This window comes from Sus scrofa, chromosome 13, assembly GCF_054392235.1.
Source record: "Sus scrofa isolate SSC_HxYL_T2T_F1_AM1 chromosome 13, Sscrofa_HxYL_maternal_Yorkshire_Landrace_v2.0, whole genome shotgun sequence".
NCBI classification, from domain to species: Eukaryota; Metazoa; Chordata; class Mammalia; order Artiodactyla; family Suidae; genus Sus; species Sus scrofa.
The window spans coordinates 188,251,281-188,275,636 of NC_139395.1; the positions used below are offsets into that span (position 1 = coordinate 188,251,281).

The 24,356-nt window shown below is 34.1% G+C and overlaps 1 protein-coding gene across 15 annotated transcripts in view; it reads right to left on the bottom strand.

Annotated features, from left to right (window-relative positions):
• LOC146397805 (uncharacterized) overlaps positions 1-24,356 on the bottom strand; it is a 1,134,194-nt gene that overhangs the window by 643,369 nt on the left and 466,469 nt on the right. For 12 of the 15 annotated variants that reach the window (XR_014823707.1, XR_014823711.1, XR_014823709.1 and 9 more), the window contains one exon: positions 18,805-18,874. The exons of the other annotated variants lie outside the window; for them this stretch is intronic. Coding sequence is in view for 4 of the 12 variants with exons in the window: in XM_084989253.1 (XP_084845379.1) it covers positions 18,805-18,874 (70 nt within the window). In the remaining 8 variants the exon portion in view is untranslated. The remainder of the gene's footprint in view (positions 1-18,804; positions 18,875-24,356) is intronic. 15 annotated transcript variants of the gene reach the window in all.

A 24,356-nucleotide genomic window follows, 5' to 3' on the forward strand; every position in this document is an offset into this window, starting at 1 on the left:
TTTGCAGCTTTAGCCCTGAAATAAGGAAGATGAGATGAGAGACAGTCTGGGCAGTTATGTGAAGTCACATATTCTGATTTAGCCTTAGTAAATTTAACATGCCTATGAGACATCTAAGTGGATGTAGCGAGCAAGTAGTATGGCCAAAAGTCTGGAGCTTAGAGGAATGAACAGGCTGAAATCAAAAATTTGAAAGTCAATGATGCATAGAAAATATTTAAAGTTGTGAGAATGGATGTAATACAGAAGCAGAATTAAAAAAAAGAAGATAACTCTGGAAGGAAAATATATATAAAGATGTACAGAGATCTACTCAACCTTGGAAGATCATAAAGTAAGCCCTAACTTAAAGGACATGGCCAAAATGTGCTGAGAATAGTCACTTATTCAATCATTTATTCAACAGCTGTCTATTTAAAGCATAAATGGATAAAAAATATGGCTGTAGTTCATACTTTCATGGAGGTTACATTCCAGTATCATTACTAAGTGTAAAAGGATTTTATAGTAATCTTCTTTTATCTGCAGGGGACAAATTCCAAAACCCTCAGTGGATGCTTGAAACCTTATTAGTACTGAACCCTGTACACATATACTATGTTTTTCCCTGTAAATACATATCTATGATAAAGCTTAATTTCTAAATTAGACAAAGAGATTAGCAACATAATTAATAATAAAATAGAAAAATTATAGCAATATGCTGTAATAAAAATTATGTGGATACGATCTCTTTTTCTACCTCTCTCAGAATATTTTATTGTACAAAAATAAAGCCCTTTTCATCTGAATTAACTTACCACAAACTTACTGTGGCCATATATTTTGCAGTTTGAGGTGTGACAGCAAAACTAGCAGAAATTAGAGAACAGACTTGTGGTTGCCAAGGGAGAGGGGGGAGGAAGTAGAATGGCCTGTGAGTTTGGGGTTAGTAGATAAAAACTATTACCTTTAGAATGGACAAACAATATGGTTCTTCTCTTCAGGGACCTATATCTAATCTCCTGGGATAAACTATGGTGGGAAATAATATAAAAAAATTAATATGTGTGTGTATATATATATATATGTATACATGCATACATACATACATATATATATATGACAGTCACATTGCTTTACAGAGAGATATTGGCACAACATTGTAAATCAACTCTGCTTTAATTAAAAAAAACTTGCAGGAATTTTTTTCCTTCTCAAAATTTCACAGAGAATATTCATTTTTAACTACATATCTTATTGACCTCATGATATAATTTTTTTTCTTTTTTAAGTCAAGAATTTTCACTTTTTCACTTAAAGGAAGCACTTTACCATATCTCTTCAGCATATCCAGATTGCCAGTATCACTACACTTGGACTTCAGGGGCCATTATTAAGTAAATAAGGGTTATTTGAACACTGGGGCCATTATTATGTAAATAAGGGTTATTTGAACACAGGCACTATAATACCATGACATTTGATCTGATAACCAAGGTGGCTACTAAGTGACTAACGGAGGTTGGGGAGGGGGGAGGTACCCTGGGCAAAAGGATGATTCATGTCCTGGGTGGGTTGGAGCAAGGTAGTGTGAAATTTTATGGCGCTGGTCAGAACTATCAGTAATTTAAAATGTTTGAATTATTCATTTCTGTAATATTCATTTAATATTTTCAGACCTCAACACTTGGTAACTGAAGTCTTGCAGAAAAAAAAAAAAAAACTACAGATGAGGGGGGAGACTACTGTATATTAAAATGTAAATATAATATGTAATGCCTAGTTTGATGTTTAATAATTGGATATATAAATTATGATTCATCAGCTATCAGCATATATGAGATGAGATGCAATTAGAAAACTCTTTCTAGTAGTGTACTTCTCAAATATGCTGAATGTTTTTCTAAAGCAGTAAGGTTAATAATATGAAAAGCTAGGTTATGAAAAATTCAAGGGCTACATTTAACAAAAATAGCAATTCCCATACCTAAAATTTTGTTCAAGTTCTGAGTTTATTTTGTATTCTAAGAATCAAAAAAAAAGTACTCATGTATACAAATAATATCAGACAAATAACAGAACTTATTATTTTGAATATGTGTGATACAAGATCTGATTAAGCATATTTTTTTAGTTCAACTTTTTTTTTTGTTATTTTAAGGGAACACAAAGATTCTAACACAAAAGGCAAATAAAGACAAGTAAAATAATAAATCAATGTCATATATAATAAGTGAAGATTCAACAAAATCATTGTCTTTACATGAAAAAATAGTGCTTTCATCTGGAGTTGTGTTTAAGTATTCGTAATATCCTCATTAGCTATTTTTTTATGGCGGTCACAAAGCATTAAAGTAATATATCCTTTCAAATACTGCTCCATATCTGAGGGTCTTGAATTATGTTTTTCAGTGTAGGGTCTATAGAAGTTAAAAACCTCCCATTAAACTGTAAAATAATCCAAAAATTCTAGTCTTTCCATGTATTCTTATAAGTAATTAAAAATTACTTGAATTTCAATTTTGTGTATAACTACAGGCTATTTGATTGAGGGGATTCCAAAAGTTGTTATTCATACACTAAAATAAGTGTGTTGCAACAGTTTCCTGAGATCTCTAAACCAGCATTTTGACAAGACATCTGTCCGCCATTTGGCCAAGCATTTCCCATATATAAGTGTCACAGTAAGGCAGAAGATTCAGAGGAAAGAGTAAGGATACACGTGCATTTTTATTACTATTTTTGGTTTTGCCTTTTTAGGGCCACACCCATGGCATATGGAAGTAAAACCTATTTCTTCATAGTCAAAACTATTTGAATATAGACTATAGAAGAGCTTGCACTTAATGCCTTGTAGCTTTTTGAAGTATGGCTCAAGTTATATAGCTCCAATACTGCCCTACTCAGAGCCTTCCAATGGCTTTTTTTCACAATTAGTATAAAGTCTAAAAGCCTTGTCTGTGGCTTATAAGTTTTATCCTGACATGGACTATGTCTCTTGGACTTACCTCACACCTACCACTCTCCTGCCTTTTCCCCTCTGCTCTGGTCATAGCCTTCTAATTTTCCACAAATAGGCAAATCATCTTTCCAACCCAAAGTAGTTGACCTTGCTAGGCCCCTTCTGTAAATATTCTTCTCTGTGTATTTACCCATATGTTTCCAAATTCTTGGTTCACTGCTGCAATGTCCCCTGAGAGAACTTTCCTGACTGCCATCAAAAAAGCACCTCCCCTGTCATATTTTACTCCCATATTCTGCTTTTTTTCCCTTCATAGCACTGTTCATTACATGACATTACAGTTGGATTTGTATTTTATTGTCTTTTCCACCATATTGTAACCCCCTGAGGGCAGGCTCTGCCCTGCTGTGTTCACTTTTTTATTCACAGTATATGACATCGGGCCTCCACAGAAATGCACTCACGAAACCTATGCTCAATGAGAAAAGTCTCCTAATGGCTAGGATTCAGCATGTTGCATGTTCTTAAGAAATACTTGTAGAATACTGAATAAACTAAATTTATTGGCCACATATATCTGGGAAGTGGTCACTCAGCCCCTTCATTGTTCACCCTGTCTTATTTAAAAGGATAGAAGTGTCTTATACTTATGATCACCTTATCACATCCTTATTTATACCTGTCCCAGGTCTGTTGCTATTATTGAATGCAAATCTGCTTAATGAGCAATATCCATGAGAAAAATTTTAATCCATCCTCACCTAGATCCTCTTAAAAAATATGCCACTTATTGTTTCAAAATGATTTTAATTTCTGGTTCATCTTATTCTGCACTCTCTTTTCGGAAGGTCAGACTTGTCCCTTTAAAAAAAAAAACTCAATCCTTGATATTGATACTTCTAAGAGTGTGGATCCATTTTAATATCAGCACATGTGAATATCAAATGAGTGTGCATAAGCTTCTCCCACAGCAGAGTTTTGACATTAAGAAAATTAAAATATGCCTTAATCATAGAATGTTTTAACTGTTGTCTGACATTTTAAAGGATTTTCTCATGAATTTCAGAATAGATTATACTCCTGCCCGGCTTCTTGGGTATAAAAAATAATCTTCTAAGTGATTTAAACTTCATTTCTAATTTATAATAGAACAAGTCCAAGAGACAGAGACAGAGAGATGAGACAGCAAGAGAATCTGTATGAAGAGGAGCCTTCTTTGTCTATGTATTTGTGTTTTTGCTACACAGGGAGCCAAGGATTTTTTTTTTTCTATTATAAAATCATATATAACTTGTTATCACAATTAACTTGAGTCCTGCAGGGATATAATAGACTTATTTTTAACAGGAATATACTTAGCCCTTTGCAAGGGCACCAAAGATAAAAAAAAAAATTCTACTTTTTAACACTTCTGTATGAGGCCAGACATTTAATTTTCCTTAGGATAGTCTTTCTTATGGGGAAAAGAGTTCACCTTTTGAATATTTCTCTCTGACCATTACTAAGCCTACTTATATGTTTATGTGGCAGTTTGAGTAACTGCTATTTAAATGTATTAATATTTGTTATTTGACACACATTTTTCATATTGTAACATGAGCCCTGGATTTTCCTCTTATTTACTTAGGATAAATGTATTCTTTATTTTTGACATATGGATCCAGAAAGGCCTTTGTAGCATTTTTAGAGTGATCTCTCTCTAGTCTTGACATTCAAGCTCAGGTACTCTACCAGTTCTAACCCACTGGAAGTTTCCAGACCATCGTATGGCCACTGCTCTGTACTTTTTTTACACATAACATCTATTCGGATATATAGTTGATAAATATTTATTGAGCACTCTATGCTAGATACTATTTTTGGTATTTTGCATGTATGAGTAATAAAAACAAAAAATTCCTCCTTTTGCTTAGCTTAAAATCTTGGGGTGATTTTACTAGGTGACCCAGTAGGCCAAAAAATAAATAAAAACAATAAACAAGTAGTTTGAATATTATGTTAATAATTACTAAATGTGCTGTGGGGAAAAACAGAGCATGGTCAAAGGGAACAAGAGTATCATAGAGGGAAATTTATGACTTAAATTCAGATGATCAAGTTGGGTAGATCTGAGGAGGTGACATTTAAGTAAAGATTGAAGAAAATGAGCATAAATGATGTGAAAAAAAGCATATAGAACCTCAAGTCCAAAGATCCTGAGAATAAGTCTGCCTGTCTGAAGAAAACCAAACCATTCTGGGTAGAGTCACATGAGCCAAAAAAGCAGTAAGGTAAGGAAGGGGAAGGATGGGGGTTCTCAGAGGTCTTTTTAAGAACTCTGGCAGTCATGGGAATGTTTTATTATTAATCTTTTCAATGTCAATGTTATAAATGAACTCTACTTTAAAAATTGCCAAGTTGGCTTTTTTAACACACATTTTATTTTATTGGTTATCTAATATTCTCTACTATCTGTCTCCCCATCCCCTTTCTCTGTTGAACCATGAACTAAACTTTCTTAAAGAGTTTTCAACTGGATTAAATTGGAATATTCCTTTAAATAGCAAATGTTAAAATTCCAAGTGATGACAACCAAGTTCTCCAATTACATTTGTAATATTTTGTATAAAGTAAGGCAGAGTTACATGGAGAGATAATATTTGCACATGAATTCCTACTATGTCTATGACTTTGTCATTAAACCTATCTATCCTTTAATCTGTAAGATGGGAATAATTTTAGCATCTATTTCAGAGTATTGTGCACTTCAAGTGATAAAACTCCTACAAAGAACAAAACAGCATCTGGAATATAAGAGTGAAGTAAATGTGAGTAGCCAAATTTAAGTGCTAAATTTTCATTTTTTAGAGGAGATTTCAGCTGACTTCTAACTTTTAATATAAAAATAAATTTTTGTCTTCACATTAATTTAAATTGATATAATTTTGATCAATTTTAGGCATTAAACACACAGTTATGTCAAACATAATTCATTTGGAACAAATAAAATTTGTAAAACTGAACCTAAAATATCTTGGTGATTTTTCACTGGGCATTCTTTTTGTCACATATGCAATCAATAGTAACATAAGAACAGTCTTTGTAAGAACATATCAAACTTACAAAGTAACAAGTGATTTTTTTCAACTGTTAACACAATTTTGACAGTATTTCTGAAGAAAACATTAATAAAATGTTTTCTCTTATGCTGAGAAAAAATGTTAGATGAGAGCCTCTTTCAAATATTTATCTACTTTTGTATTACTGTACTGAAAGGAAGGTAAAATATTTACCTACGCAATGCCATGAACCTAACAAAAAAGTGAAAATCTGGTTAAAAATAATTTTTTTTAAATTTCTGGCATCTCAATACTTGTATATCTTTCAGACATTCAGAATAGTACTTTGCTTTTCTCCTTAGAATCTATATGGTTGCTGTTGAAAGAATCTTGTAGAATAATTAGGCAAAAGGACTTTGAAGTCAGAGAAATGGAATTTGGATCTCTGATTCCTGTATCACTTTTATTTTGACTAAACCACAATCCTGGTTAAATCTAATTCTCTTCCTATTCCATAACTGCACTCATGCATCTGAACTTGGCTATGGTGAAAAGTGATGATACTGTGCTGACTGGTCTTTATTTATTTGCACTTATATCCATTATCATGGATTTCAAGTAAGTCCTAGTGCTGCCAGGCAATCATATTATATATCCCTAGTTGTTTCACTCTCATCTAAGTGATTTTATAATTTCTCCTCTCTCTTCAAATCTCTAAACTTCCTTACTCCAACCTCCCTCTCAGTTAATGATTATTCATTCTTTAAATTAAATTCATTCATTAAGAAAATAAATCAAATAAAGATTTTTACAAGTTTCTTCCATATCTACACACCTATCTGATTTGCAGGCATGCATCCTACTTTTAGAGGAGTTATCCATGCCCTAGTTAAAACCAATTCCAATAATTGTGCACTTGAAAACAATTCCTCTTGCTGACTTAAGGGCATGATTTCAGCAATTCTTTTTTACTTCTTTTTACTTTAAAATTCCCCAGCCTAGAATCTCATTCCTATTAATAATGAAATATGTTATTTTTTCCCATCCTAAAACAAATTGTTTGTTCCAATTCCTTCTTCAACTAATGCCATTATTCTTTTTCATTTCTTTGGAGAAAAGCACTAGAAAGAGTTATTTTTATTTACTGTATCCAATTTTTCTCTTTTTTTTGTCTCAAACATCCTCTGATAAGGTTTTCACTCTCAACTGCCTAGTATGAACATTAATTCAGTGTCCTTAAAGCTTGTTTCTCAGGGTTCATTTTATGTGGCATATTAGCAGTAATTTACATGGTTAATCTATTTTCCTCTGTTTTCCTTCTATTCTGGATATTCTCTGTCAGTTTCATTTATTGACCTTTTATCATCTCCCAGCCTCTAACTTTCTGAATGCCTAAAGCTCCAGATTGTTGTCTCCCCTTCACTGTCTAAATTCTAAGTAACAACACATAGTTTTATACTTTTAAATATCATAGTTGTAGATATATATGTGTCTATATATACACAGAGAGAAAGAGAGAATGAGAGAGAGATGATAGATAGTTCCAAATTGATATCTCCAGAATAGACTTCTCTGCTGAACTTGACACATTTATCTAGCTGCCTGTTTGACAGCTTCACTTGGGTGTCTAATAGAAATCTCAATCTTCGTACTTCTATAATTGAGCCTCCATTAGTCCACACCAAAACATGTTTCTCTTTCACCTTTTTATATCTTAGTTAATAACAAATCCATCTGCATATTTGTTTAGACTAAAAACCTTATTATACCCCTTCAAGTCCCTCTTCTTTCCTGGTGAACATCTCATCAGCAAATCCTGTTGGCAACAGTTTCAAAATATACCCAGCACTAGAACTCATCAATGAATTTGATACAGTTGTAGGATATTAAATTAATATACAAAAATCTGTTGTTTTTTTATGCACTAAATATGAACTATCAGAAAGAGAAATTAATGAAAAGACACCATTCACATCTGGATGAAAAATAATAAGATACCTAGGAATAAACCTACCTAACGAGGTAAAAGACCTGTTTTCAGAAAACTATAAGACACTGATGAAAGAAGTGGAAGACAACACAAATAGCTGGAAAGATATACCGTATCTTTCAGAATCTTGTGATCTAAGAGTATTACATTATTTGACTTGTCACTTCTAAGGGTTCTTGTTCTATCCTACAGCTCTCTTCCTCCTCCACACATCTCAAACAAACTGGCTCACTATCCTCCGCGAACATGCCCATTCACTCCCAGCTCATTTGCTTGCTGTCCCTCTACCTAGAATATTATTTCCCACATCTTAGAGAGCTAGACCCTCACTGCCCACAGATATCTATGCAAAATAAACGTTCTTAGCAATATCTTCTGGAAGCACCATACTAAACTTTAACGCCCATACCATTTTCCTACTTGATGTTTCTATATCACCATCTATACTACTATATATTTGCCATATATAACAACTCTATATGAATTTCTACTGTAGATACTACTTCTATATGCTATACACGTAACTATATATTTTACTTAATAACTTGTTTATTTTCAGTCACCCCTCTAGAATGTTACATCCATAAAAACACATATTTTGGTTGGTTTTGCTCCCTTTTGGAGTCCTTTTTGATGTGCCTAGAATAGGGTATGGTGTATAGCAAGCATTCATTTAATATTTAAATAATTAACTGAATAAAAACTTTATAAGTTAAGTTATATGTTGAACATGCTTTCCTTATACATAATTATTATTGTGCATATATCTGTATATATAAAATATTTCACTTTCTCCTGTCACTTCCCAGGTAGCTGTTACACAGAATAGCAGGTATATCACATTCTTAGATTTCATTTCTAACTCTCCCTGCCTACCATTGTGATTAGACCTATCTTGCCACTGTTCCTCCTTCTTCCTCTTTTATTTTTATTTCATGCCCACCTGTTCTACTGTTCCAGAAAAACAGGGAGTGATGAGTCAGAAGTTCTATCATGTTTTGTGTATAAAACAATGTTATTACTACTCTCAGAATACTTCAAAAGGATAAGTAAATCATCCCAAAGATTTCCTAAAGTCATGACCATTCCATAATTTTAATGGCATTTTTTCAAATTCCTCACCTATGTAGATGTCTTGTTAATTCAAAAGCACTAATATAATTTTATAATATTTTTGGAAAATGTCAAGATCTGCTTTCTCTGATTTGCTTTGTGAGTTGAGTTTCCATGATTTCAAACAAACACTGTTAATTAGAACCTATTTTATTACACGTTTTAATTCATGTTTCAGAAATTAAATCCTCAGTGTTCATTCTCTACATTCTATGAGCATTAGAGGATTCCATGACAGCAAGCCTTCATTTGGAATTTTGGTCAAACCTGAAACTTAATCACCTATTCCTAAATGGTATTATAATTCTACCCTACCTCTCACTGGAATAAACTGTGATCAGCCCTAGAGACTGTCTACCTCTCTTCCATATGGTGCTTCAGTGAAAGAGCACACTCATGACTGAGGCCCTTAGAAAATGGTAGGGTCAAGTTTTAAGGTTTTACTCTTAAAACTTACTTCTTTGTTATTTCTTTATTTTTATATTATTTATTTATATTTATATTATTTACTTTTCTTATTTATGTCCTTCTTTGTTTACATTTAACATTTTCAAGATGGAGCTTTGCTTCAGATTACTCATTTTCCAGTAAACACAGAATAAGATAATTCTCTTAAAAATAATCTTTTCTGCATAAAATAAAAGTACACCTGAAATTTTGATATATTGGCACTTTGTTATTGAGAAACTATATGAGAGATTGTAAAGAATTGTATTCCAAAGAAAAGTACATTATAAACAATGTATCTGACACCAATTTAAATAAATATTGTGTTACATGTGATTTATTTCGTATCTTAATGTATTACCATATTTTCTACCAAGAAATTAGTAACATTAGGATATTTTTACAATATGTCTTCATCTATTCTAAAAATGAGAAATTTGCACAAATAGAAGCACAGAGGAAACTATAGATGATGGATAAATGCAAATGGAAACCTTCCTGAAGTTAGAGAATCTCAGAAAAAAAAATTGACAATGAATGTTGCCTTGTACCTACTCCCATAGAATGAAAAAGAAAAGGCAATCAGTTTCTGGAGTAAAAATACTTATATTTGAGGTATTTGTTCAAAAATATTTTTTAAAAATTAATTTAAGCAATTTTTATTTTTATTTTTATTTTTAGGGCCACACCTGTGGCATATGGAAATTCCCAGGCTAGGGGTCGAATCAGAGCTGCAGATGCCACCCTATCCCACAGCCACAGCAATATGGGATCCGAGCCACATCTATGACCTACACCACAGCTCCATGTCAGATCCTTAATCCACTGAATGAGGCTAGGGATCAAATACACATCTTCATGGATACTAGTCAGGTTTGTTACTGCTGAGTCACAAAAGGAACTCCCGTTGAAGCAATTTTTAGAATTCTGTGTCCCCCAAATTAATACTTAAGATTATATATGTGTTATCTAATACTTATATCTATGTAGACACAAATGCATACATGTCATATACCATTTACTTTAGAAATTAAAGAATACTGTATCTCTATCAAACTTTTATCAATAGATATAAGGACATTATATTAAAATAATTATAATAATAAATTATTTTATTAGAAGTTAACAGCAAACTAACCACTCCATCCTAAGTGGATATAAATGTTATAAATAGGATGATTAATTATGGGGCCCAGCCACATTTAATATCAAGTCCAGGCAAAAAATTTTATTTATTTTTTTATTCAAAGTATACTTAGCACTTAGCTGAGTGTTTGGCTCTTAAGAAACACTCAGTGAATACTTATAGACTAGATGAATGAACATAGAAGACTTAGAGCAGTGAAAGCCTTGAAGCATTGAGAGGAAAACAAAGCAGCCACCAAAATAAGCTAAAGTGAACAAAATAAAACTACCTTCATCATCAAATTTTTACAAGGGTCAATTCTAAATAGAAATACCTATGTGGAAAAAATAACTATGAATATGAGTAAGGTCATGGATTTTCATGACTTAATCCAACCCATTCTTCCACGCAGAGCCTGATGACAACAGCAGATCCCCTTAACCAAAGAGGCAGGACTGGGTGTAATGCATGAAAACACAAAATAAATGAAATAGGGAAGTTTTCATTATGCATTATTTGTGGATATTTAACATAATACTTACTCTTTACCACTGTTGCTATCCCTTTACCAGTTGTAATTTACTTGCCATTGATGCCCATATTTAATCCTAAAATAGATCAAATTTTTTCATAAATAACAACAATGTTGGAATGTCTGTACCTTTTAATGGTAGCTAAAGTTAGCTATGTGTTCATCACAATCATAAACACAATTTCCCTCCAGTGGTTTACTTACACTTTCTGTTCATTCATATTTGTACTGTTGTATATTCATATGTGTACAATTATATATATGTGTGTATATGTGTATATATCTCAAAAATCAAAACTGATATTGTCAGACAAGCTTCCATAAGATTTCCATAGATCGCACATTTGTCATTTCATACACTGCAAACCAAAGAAAGCCCTGTCTCTCTTCAGCAGTTAAGAAATCCCCTCTGATTTGCTCAAAGCAGTAGATTTAGAGAACAAAAACCTTTGGTAAGCTTTCAACACCATTATAAAATTAATAAGATTTCTCGGAGTTCTCTGACCATCATTTTATTCTTGTAACATTTTTGACTCAACTACAGAGTTTAAACTATATGAGAGCCAGCAAAATAAATATCATCTGAGGCAATAATCTTTCACTGGTGCCAAACTGAAAGTCAGTCATTTGGGGAGACTGAATCTGTCATAATACTGAACTGCTTTCTTATCAACGAGCTATTTCTTCTTAGTAGGAATAGAGTCTTAAAAGGGATGGAAACAAATTAAATGAGGTTTATCAGTACTTCCTTCAAGATGTTATTGCACAATCTTCATTTGGGGACAATTTCAAAAGAGAAAGCAAACAGAATGTTGCGTCTGAAAGAACTAATTAAATCCTCAATTTGCCTACAATCATTTATTTGTAATGTTAGCAATTCCAAATTTGATTAATAGCATGATCTCCTTCTGGTAATTAAACATTCTGCCAAATTTCCTAAAATTAAGATGTTTACAAAAAGCCACACAGACTTCCAAAGCTTTCAGAACAATTTCTCAAGGCTGAGGTTCTAATAAAGGGTTTCATAACTCTAATATCACTGTGCACTTCTAGAGAATAGCAAAATGACTAGAATTGTCTATTTCACTGAAGTTGAGGGCTAATGCATGTGACTTTTTCCTCTGACTGCTACATAATGCAGCCCAGATGTCAGAAGTGGTCTTGATAATATCCTTGGGTTGAAAAATGCTGGCAGTATTAGCAACATAGAAACATGTACAAAAAATTAAAAAAAAAAATCTTATGTAACAGTTGGCCTTAGAATTGTTGCTAACTTTTTTATGCTCTGTAATGATTTTTAAATCATATGATTTCACAAAATTTTTCATTATCATTAAGGAAGGTAATCTTGAAAAAGACATATTCATCTGACCTGAATCTGTCTTTGCACAGCAATGATGATGGAAGAAAAAGCAGGAATGTGAAGGCTCAGAAAACAAAAAAACAGAATAAAAGAGTTAGAAGAGAATGTATTGAATGAGGAAAGCAGGAGATGAAGAACACCAAAAAGTAGAAAGGAAAAAAAAAAATCAAGGACACAGTGTAAAGACATATTGTTCCCAGAATTGACTTATGTTTCTTTTGAAAATACAAGAACTATATGTTGCCTATACCTGACCTATATTATCTGATATTTTTCTGCTATTTATAGATACTCCAGGATTTTGACTAAACAGAGTCTCATTGGGTCTTCATGGATTCAATCTAGATATATATTTATCTCAGCAGGTGCTAATGAGTTATCAACCACCTGGTAAAATAGTTTAAAATCTTTAACTGAGGAAAGAAAACCTTGACATGAAATGTTGTTTGTAAAAATACATTCAAAATAGTTACTGTAAACTCTGTCATAAAATTCCATTAATATATATTTATTGTACATTAACATTTCTACTTATTTATTATTAAGAGGTAGACATTTAAATAGGGCATCTAATGAACACCTTTAAAGAGAAGTGTTTTCATAAGAGAAAATCTAAATATGGAAGTACTGAAATGCATGAATTAGATAATAATTACAAAAAATAAAATTTCTTAATATTTAATGTGAAGATTAATGCCTGATGACAAATATCATTGATTCAAAATTTAAACTCCCAAATAACAATGGTTAATGTAGAACTAAGAAAGAAATGAGCCTTGCCTTATAGGTCATGATATAACCGTATTTCTGTTCAGTTAACTCTTAGTTATCTGTACTAATAGAGGAATGCATTTCAGGAGAAAACATAATTGGTGTATATTCTGGTATGCATTTTCCACATCATCAAAAGTTCACTCAGAAATAAAGAGAAAATAGATAATAGGACTAGTATTGAATTCACATATTTTCCTTCCTCTGCTTTTAATATTTGAACTCCCCTTGTGTAAATCCTTGGAAAACAACAAGGCTTCCAGAGAGGCAAACATTATTTTCTTGATAGACAACTGAAAATAAACCTAAGGAAATGATAGTATTGCCAAGTAGAAAGAGATCAAATAGTAAGGGAAAAAAAAAATCTATGCTTCATTAGTTTTTATTTTTCCTGTCAAATATTTTTTTAAAAGAATGAAAGTTGAAAGATTTACCAAAAAATATTCTTCCTTGAGTCACTGGAGAGTAAATTGCCAAGCTGATAAACAAATTGCCCTCCAAAAACTGTGTGTATATTTTTTGCAAATGAGGACGTTTTCTTACATAACCATAACAACCATCAAAATCAAGAAATTAGTAATGATATATTATTAAAATGATTTGTATTATTTTTCTATGTAGCATCAAAAAGTCATAAAACATAAAGATCAAAAAACAGCAAATAATTTTTAAATTTCACCATTTTTGTAGGTCAGGAATCTGGCCTATGTGGGTCTTCCTATTGGGTCATAATGTTGCAAAGTATCCTCTTGGGCTGTGGTATCATCTAGAGAATCAGCTGAGTAAGGACATGCTTCCAAGCTCACTCACATGGTTGTTGGCAGGATTCAACTGTTCATAGGTTGTTGAAATAAAGGACTTGGTATTTCACTGGTCAGGCATTCCTCACATCCTTGCCATGGGTGCCTCGCCCAAGAATACTTAACACCATGGAACCAACTTCCATCAGAATTAGAAAGTAAGATAGCGAGAAATGGACCAAGATGGAAGCCCCATTTTCTTTGTAACCTAATCTTGAGACAACATCCTATCACTTTTGCTGTACTGTTTACATTAGATATGAGTTTCTAGGTCCAGATTATATTTAAAGGGAAGGGATTAAACTAGGACGTGAATACTAGATCAGGAACATCTTAGAGGCCACTTACTATATCAGCTAGCCCTTAGATTCTCAAGTTTTGTAAAGATATAAATAATGTCATTTATAGCAAAAAGTTCCCATTCACCATCCATAGCAGTTAAATATCCTGTTTCCTTCATCTCCTTCATTATGTAATATTTGTTGTCTTTTCTTGATTTTCATGACTTTGACAATTTTGAAGGCTACAGGTCACTTATTTTGTAGCAGGCTCTTCTATTTAGACTTGTCTAATTTTTCTTATGAGATTTAGATTATGCATGTAAGGCAGAAATAGCACCAAAAGTGATGGCACATTTTTTTTTCACTGTTTCTATCAAGTGATACATAATATCAATTTGTCTCATTATTGAGGATGTTAACTTGGACCACTTCAATTGCTTTATTTGCCAGCCTTTTCCACTATAAAGCTACTCTTTTACTCCTTTGTAAATTAATATAACTTTTTCTGGTGTGATGTTTTGAACCTGTACAAACATACTATTCCTTACCAAACTATTCTTTTATTTATATTTGTATGGACTCATGGTTTTCTATTTTATTCAAGAAAAAATAATCTGTTATTACTATTATTCTGATGCTCAAGTTACACCAAGTTGTCCAGAGGGAACCCAATAAAACTGACTTGTGTTATTTCAACATGTCTCCTATATTCTTTAAATACTTTCACATTTGAGGGTATGACAGTATGTTACAGGCTCATCTTATCTGGTCATTTCCCTGGCTCAGCCTTGAAATCAACCATTTTTATAAGAAGTCCTAGTTTCTTTCCCAATGACATAATTTTGCTTATTGTTATTGAAATGTGATTATTCCCAAACTTTCTGAATAAACAGATCTGAGATTTCATATGTGTGTGTATCTGTATACTCCCCATAATCACACATGTATACATATATGCATATCTACGTCTATTCCAAAAATACACAGAAAAATATATCCAACAAATATATGTATCTAACAAATATGTACAAATATATAACTAACACCACAATTGATTTATACCTTCTTCTTTTCTTTAACTGCACCTTCTTTTTCAACTATAAGAAATCTAGTTTAGGAGTTCCCGTCGTGGCGCAGTGGTTAACGAATCCGACTAGGAACCATGAGGTTGCGGGTTCGGTCCCTGCCCTTGCTCAGTGGGTTCACGATCCCGCGTTGCCGTGAGCTGTGGTGTAGGTTGCAGACGCGGGTCGGATCCCATGTTGCTGTGGCTCTGGCGTAGGCCGGTGGCTACAGCTCCGATTCAACCCCTAGCCTGGGAACCTCCATATGCCGTGGGAGCGGCCCAAGAAATAACAACAACAACAACAACAAAAGACAAAAGACAAAAAAAAAAAAAAAAAAAAAAAAGAAATCTAGTTTATATTATCCTTACTATATTTAATTACTTGATTAGAGCCCTCAAATGCAACAAATGTACCATTTTCATTGTCACCTCCTCCCTCCTGCAGTTATTCTCCTTCCCCTGCTTGGGCTCTGACCTCCTATGCAGATCAAGCACCATTTACACACACTTCTCACCTTACTTGGGCTCTGACATTCACACCAAGTACACTGTGTGGGAAAGTCCTCCTCACCCTGCTTGGCCTCTAACACTCCATATAGGCCTCACCAATGGGTGAATGACTTTCTCATCCCATTTGAACTCTGAGCCACCATTCCAGCCTGACCACAATCTCCAGCCTACCCACCCTCTCATAACCTAAGACCTGAGAATTCTAGGATGGGTCTCTTCTTTTGATGAGGTTACCATACTTACACTGTGTCTCTGATCCCATACAGATGCCCTTGTGCACCCTCTGGACCTTAAAATCTCAAAACAGTTCATGTCAGATCTCCTGCCCTGCAGACCTTCATCATCATGCCTCAGTGTGACACCTCAGGCCAGGCTATCATATCTACTCTGCTTTTTCTACACAAGCTGCCTGTTTTTCAGTATGGATATTCAACCCACCCTCTTACAACTTGCTCTAGTCACTGCTGCTTGTGACTCCCCGGCTCCTGGACCATGAAACTCTGTCTTGCTTTGCTTCTACTAATGCTTTTACGGCTGAATTGTTCAGGAAGGGAAAGGAAGAAAAGAAAAGAGGGGAAAAAAAAGGAAGGTAGGAAAAAGAGAACGAAAAAAATCAAGATATTTCTAGATTACACTTTATAAGAACAATGAGATCTCAAACCCCGTGATTTCACTCAGGAAAGAGGGTCCCTAAAATACATAAATTTGTATAAATAGCTCAAAAATGATCATAATTCTAAAGGAATTAATTGTTAAGTTTAAAATATTGTTTGTGAAAGAATGCAAATTAAAGTAAAATCATATACCAATTTAGGCTTTCAAGAGAACCTATTAAGAGCAGTTCCTATTAATATTAACTCTGTGATAAATCATTCCCAAGAGTTATGCTGATGACAATAGGCATTGTAAAACGGCACAACATGTAATTTCAAATATTTTTTTCAAAAGTCTCCAGAAGACATACATCCTTTTACCCAGATATTATACATCAGGAAATTGGCTCTGAGAACATAATTCAACAACTGAACAATTGCTACATTGCATTGATCACAATAATTAAAAAAAAACCACAGATAGCTAAGAATATGAGTTCCCTAAAATAATTAGGTAACATATGTATAACATAAACATATTAAGATCTATATTACATTATTCATTAAAATTTGCATTAAGAGGTTGAGATGGTTAACAATTTTGTTTGTTAAATAGACACAAGCAACCAAAGAATATATACATTGCATTAGATATTTTTTCATGATTATATACCTAAACAAATTCAGTAAGATTATTCACTAATTTGTGTGTATGTCTGTCTCCAAGTTGTTGTATCTACCTACCTGGCTTCCTATTCTAAAAACGTTAACTTACCTCTCTCCTCTTATTACTTGATTTTTTTTTTCTTTGTACAGCTGCACCTAAGGTGAATGGAAGTTCCTTGCTAGGGGTTGAATTGGTGCTGCAGCTGCAGGGCTAAGCCACAGCCACAGCAACACCAGATCTGAGTCACATCTGTGACTTATACTGCAGCTTGCAGCAATGCCAGATCTTTAACCCACTGAGCAAGGCCAGATATGGAACCTACATCCTCACCAACATTATGTCAGTTCTTAACCCACTGAGCTACAGTGGGAACTCCTGGTTTATGTTTTAAACTGATTCAAATTAACCACAAGATTTAAGATCTAAATTGGGTCTGAGAAACTTTCTGTTCCCTGATCTCTGAAATGCAAAATCTAATAATGTTCTTGAAAGTCACTATTGTATCACACTAATTTCTCACACGATATACCAAGAATTCCACTGTCATCTCAGAAGACAACATTCATTTGTTTAAATCCATGTTTGATAATTGAGAATATAGGTTATCTTTTTTTTTAAAAAAAAGTATATACCATCACATATTGATGGAAATAAATCAACAAGCTTAGAAAAGGGGTGAGTGGGGGGAAATTAATGGGAAAGGAGATTCACGAATTAACAGTAAAAAATGGAAATAAAGTTTTAAGATTCATTCTTATTAATTTATTGTTTTGGACAACTGTTTGAACATTGGAGAATAATTAGTTAGATAATGTATATTGTATATTGCATTTTTAACTTCTTACCACATATGAATTTTTGTTCACATTATATCTGCATCAATTTTTATGGTGTATTCCAGTGTGGGAAAATAATATAAGAAAAAAAAATTTATCTAGGCTGCACTCGCAGCATATGGAGGTTCTAGGCTACAAGGCTAGCAATCAGATTGGAGCTGTAGCCACTGGCCTATGCTACAGCCACAGCAACATGGGCTCCGAGCTGCATCTGTGACCTACACCACAGGTCACGTCAACACCAGATCCTTAATCCACTGAGCAAGGCTAGTGATTGAACCTGCTGTGTTCTCATGGATACTAGTCAGATTCATTTCCACTGAGCCACAATGGGAACTACGAGAGATTTTTTTTTTTTTTTTTTTTGGCACAGTTGTTTAACTTAAGTCTGAGAGATATTTTGACTGATTCTGAGTTGGGAATTCAGAAGATGGTAGAGATCAGTTACCATAGAATCCGTGGGGTTAAGTAATGTTGTGTGATGTCACCACGTGGAAAACAGTCAGATAATGCAATTGTATCTCTAAAAGAACCACCAAGGCCTAGAAGATGCTAACCAGCAAGGCCTGGTAGGACCTCCCTATACCACACCTTGGCCACTGACTGGACCATAAACTATTTCACCACTGGGACCAATATCAGTAGTTAGCAACTCTGCCTTCATAGTGTTATAATTGCTCGTGAAGTCAGCAGCATTGATTACTGACATGGAAGATAACCTACTCACCAAGAGTGCTGGTATGAGGAATCTTCTTTTCTTTTTCCCCCTCTTCTCATCAGTAGACAAAGAGAAAACCCTGAGGAGATGAAAGGAATTGAAAGAGAATAAACCACGCATAGCTTCCATCCAGAGGTATGAGTCTCATCTATGTTTATGCTAGAGTAAGAAGGATTATTTAGAACATCAATATTAGATGGAAATATAATTGCAGTAAAATCCAGATACAAGTTACCTTCAAAAGATGGAATCAAACTGAATGTTTTTTTTTATTCAAGGAACTCATTTCCACCCAGCAAAGGGGATTTGACGTTGTATAGGTATTAGCAGTTATGAGAAAAGGAAGAACATTTCCACGTGTATGCCTACAACTGGTTGAAACACCTCTATGAAATCAATTAGAAGAATTTACTAAGAGGTAATTCATTAGTACTAACTGCCTTCACTCATCTCATTTGCCACCCCACATATATATCAATTTTTCAAATGGTATAAATAACACAAACATGTATTGAGTAACAGCTTAAGGCATATAGTTGAACTCTTTTTGATAGAAATGAACTGACTTAAAAGAAAATAAGTTCTTACAAGGAAAATGCAGTTTAAAAAGCTTATTGAACAGAAACACAATTGCTCAGTAAGAGGACTTGAGGGTTACCATTTAGCCCTCTTGTGGCAGGCAAATCCTTCTGCTCTTGAAAGACTGCGATTCGATTTCGTACACTTCTCTCCCATTAGTCACTACAGACACAATGGTAAAAACTCCTAGCTCTAAAGGCCTGAGGAAGGAGGTAACATTTTTGAATGGTTTCTTCTTTGAAAGAGTAAGCTATATAGGAAGTAGGAAGCAAGAGGAAGGGGCCTTATAGGGTAGAGACATGCAGCACACACTGCTCTATTAGTAGATTAGAATCCACCTCACAGAAACCTGAAAGATCCTCAATAGGGCAAGTCCGCGTGAAGCAGGCTTACTTCTTTCAGAAGCGACATGATCAAGAACTCATTAAGAGTGCAAAAATAAAAATAAGTGCTCCAAGGATTAAATGCAATTGGCGAGAGGGAAATAATTGAAAATGTTAAAGAATTTTTAAGCACTAAAAAAAAAAAAAAAAAAAAAAAATTGGAGTTCCCGTCATGGCTCAGTGGTTAACAAATCCGACTAGGAACCATGGAGTTGTGGGTTCGATCCCTGGCCTCGCTCAGTGGGTTAAGGATCCGGTATTGCCATGAGCTGTAGTGTAGGTTGTAGACCCACGGCTCGGATCCCGTGTTGCTGTGGCTCTGGCGTAGGCTTGTGGCTACAGCTCTGATTAGACTGGCAGCCTGGGAACCTCCACTTGCCATGGGTGTGGCCCTAGAAAATACAGAAAGACAAAAAAGGAAAAAAAATACACATATACATTCCATTTGTGTGGCTGGGGTCACCTTGCTGTTCAGTAAAAACTGACAGACCACTATAAACCAGCTATAATGGAAAAAATAAAAATCATTATAAAATTTTAAAAAATATGCTGATAAAGGCTCATTCAACATATGGGTTATTCTAATAAATGATTTTGTAGGTTTTTTTGAGGTTTAAGAACAAAAAGAAAGAAATTTAACTAAGGTTCAAACTGCTGTCAGAGAGCTATGGCTAGGAAAATGAAGCCCATGGCTTAATGAATTTATTTTAGGATTCAGAAATGCTTAAGTATTAAGGAATTAGATCCTGCTATTTTAATGTATTTTTGTATTCTAAATTTCCATAAAGCATAATTAAATATATAAAAGTGCAATATATCATCCCTAATACTGTTTATATTTTTGTTCCATAATCAGATTAATGAATTCATCATCTGCTAATTAAGAATTATAGGCATCTTTAACTTTCCTAAAATTTGAAAGATTGCCAATCTTTCCACCGTTGTTAATAATAAAGATAATAATAATAACAACAAAACATAAATTTCTATATGAAGTAACTTACAACTTCTAACAAAAAGAAAGGATAAACCTCTGGATAGTACAAAATTTTTAAATAACAAGATGAAGAGTGGGAAGTGATAGAAAAGATCACTGGGGAGAAAAATTTTAAGGTTGAATTACTTTTCAGAGTCCATTCAGATTCTTAAAGAAATTGTATTCAGGGTAACCTTTGGGAAGTACTGCCCTAGTAATTTCTTCCGTGTCCTCTGTGACTACACTTTCCATGTAACCAAAGGAAATTTCACCTACTTCAGGTGATTTGGGTCAATTAGATGTTATAAGTTATTTTCTTATTTTTCCCAAATGCCTCAATCCTTCTAACACCCCAACCTTTGGTACCTTTTCTCTTACCAATTCTAGTTGATGAATTTCTTTTCTTTTTTTTTTTTTTCAGTCCAGAGATTCAGGATTGAACGTGCAATGTATTCCCAGTGCTCTTACCAGAATTTAGTGAAGAAAAACTATTCCCTTCGTTCTCCCTGATATGATTGCTCTCCGTATGGAGTCTCAAATTGCATTAGATTTTGTCACGGTATAATATCAGATTGTAATGCCTTCCATGCCTTCCGTGTTCATACATACCTTCCTTCAAATGTAGGATTTTCAGGGATCCTAGTTCTCAGTTAATTCATTTTATGTGTGTGTGCATCTGTGTGTGCTCCTTCATATTGTAAAGCTTAAAGTGACTTTACTGTATGTGTTATATATAAATGTTTCTAAGAGATGGAAGCCTCCTCATGCCCTCAGGTGTTCTTTCTAAAACAAAACTGGCAATTAACAGAGGGTCCACATCTCATTATGTGATGACACAGTCATATTAAGTACATGATAATTTACATCATTTGTTCTCTTATTTGTTCTCTTATATACAAGGTCAATCTCTTTTGCTTAAACTTATACATTGGCTAACATATACACTCTGGTAAAAGTATTATGCTCAGTTCTGCTACTTCCTCAAATCATCCTGAAATATTTCTTTCTCTCTTCAGTAAAGTTTTTAAAATAATGATGTTTTCTAGCTTATATCACTCATAAATTTATTCAAAGACATATATCCTATTGTCATACAGATACTGATACTGAGACTACAAAGACAATCAAGACAAAATCTCTACCCTCAGTGAAATTGCAATTAAGCAAGAAAGACTCATGGATACTATAGGGTAACTCTTGAGATATTGTCATTTGTTCTCCAGTTCTTATAAGAAATTTCTATAATGTTTTATATAATATATATCAAATTATCACAATTGGTTTTTTTAAAAGCACTCATTTTTTGGGAATTCCTGTTGTGGCTGAACAGTAACAAACCTGACTAGTATCCGTGAGGATGTGGAGTCAATCCCTGGACTTGCTCAGTGAGTTATGTACCCGGTGTGCCATGAGCCATGGTGTAGGTCACAGACGTAGCTTGGATCCCATTTTTCTGTGGCTGTGGTGTTCCCAGGTTAGGGGACCTTTCATATGCTCCATGTGTGGCCTTAAACAAAACCAAAAAAACCTACCCATTTATTGTCTCACAATTTCTGTAGGTCAGGTGTCTGAATGCCATCTAACTAAGTTTTCTGGTCAAAATTTCACAAAACTAAAATCAGTGACAAACAAGCCTAATCTCATCGGGAGCTCTGGGTCCCCTTCTAAGCTCACTAGCTATTTTTAGAATTTATTTTCTTACAGCTTTAGCATGAAAGTCCCTGTCTTATGGATAGTTGTCAACTGAGGGTCACTATCAGGTCCCAAAGACAGCCCACAGTTGTTTGCCCCTCAGCCTTCTCCACATCATGGTAGTTTGCCCATTTAAGCAGAAGAGCATTTGATGTAGTTTTAAATTGTTCTGACTCCCTGCCTCTGATTTATAGACCTTCTTTTATAAGATCTTGCCTGATTAGGTCAGGCCTTCCGACGTTCAAGTGGAGAGAATTATACAAGTTTCCAGACCAAAGAGAAGGCATCATGGGAACATCTCAGAATTCTGCCTGCAACATATCCATTCTAATAAGGTTGTTAGCAGTTTTTGCTTTTTATTTCTATCTCCCCAGGAGGTTGTTAACAAACTTAATGTTTGAAAAAGAAAGAACAATTGGAAGGCATCTAAAATTTAAGCCCTACCCAGATTCATAAAGCAGATAGGCAGAAATGCCAAAGTTTAAAACTGGTGAAAGTATGATGATTTGAAGGGAAAAAAAAATTATTTTCTTGAGGCAGGAGAGAGAGGGTGGCTGTGTGCTTTCAGTAATTGCTAGGAAGTGGCCAATATAAGCTATCAGGCCAATGAGGCTGCTGAATGTTAAGCATCAAGCTTCTAGATTCAGTAAGACATCCATGCCCAAGCTTGATGGAGACAAGCAGAGCCTTTCTGAATGAGAAAAGGATAGGGCTTGTCCTTGAGTGTGTCTGAGCTCATGGGACTCTTTCCTAGCTTTAAGAAGGAGGAAGTTCTTTAGTAAGGAAGCTTTTTAACAGAAGAGTAGATAAAGAAGATGTGGTACATACACATAATGGAATATTACTTAGCCATCAAAAAGAATGAAATAACAGCATTTTTAGCAACATGGATGGACCTAGAAATTACCATGCTAAGTGAAGTCAGTCAGACAATGAGACACCAACATCAAATGCTATCACTTACATGTGGAATCTGAAAAAAGGACACAATGAACTTCTTTGCAGAACAGATACTGACTCACAGACTTTGAAAAACTTACACTTTCCAATGGAGACAGGTTGGGGTGTGGGCAGATGCACTGGGGCTTTGGGACAGAAATGCTATAAAATTGGGTTGTGATGATCATTGTACAACTATAAATGTAATAAATTTATTGAGTAATATATAAAAAAATAACAAGCCTAGAGTTGTAGCTTCCTGTGGACAGGAAGTTGCTACCCTAGAACAGATGATCTGCTTTAAAGACCACATTAAAAGAAGCAAGTAAATGAAATACTTCTTATTGCTGCATGTTGTAAAGTTTATCCTCATTATAGATGTGAACCAAAACCTATAACTCAATGTGATAATGGCTATAACACAGGTATGCATGAAAATCTTGGGAATACAGAAAACTCCAAGAATGAAGGTAGAGCATATCCTCCCAAAGGAAATAAATCTTATTCGTAAAACTAACAGTAAGGGATAGCTGAAAGGAATCATGGTAGGCAACAGATACAGTCTCACATAGAGAACAGACTTCTGGTTGCCAAGGAAGAGGGGGGAGGAAGTGGGATGGATGATGAGTTTGGGGTTGGTAGATGCAAACTATTACATTTAGAATGGATAAACAATGAGGTCCTACTGTATAGCACAAGGAACTATATCTAGTCTCTTGGGATAGAATGTAATGGAAGATAGTATGAGAAAAATAATATTTTATATATATATGAGACTGGGTCACTTTGCTGTAAAATAGAAATTGACATTCTTTATATATATATGTGTGTGTGTGTGTGTGTGTGTGTGTGTGTGCACGACTGGGTCACTTTGCTGTACAGCAGAAATTGACATAACACTGTAAATCAACTATATTCCAATAAAAAGAAAAGAAGGAATCGTGGTAGAAATGGAGGTAATGAGGTAGGGAAAGGAGGTCTTAACATCCAAC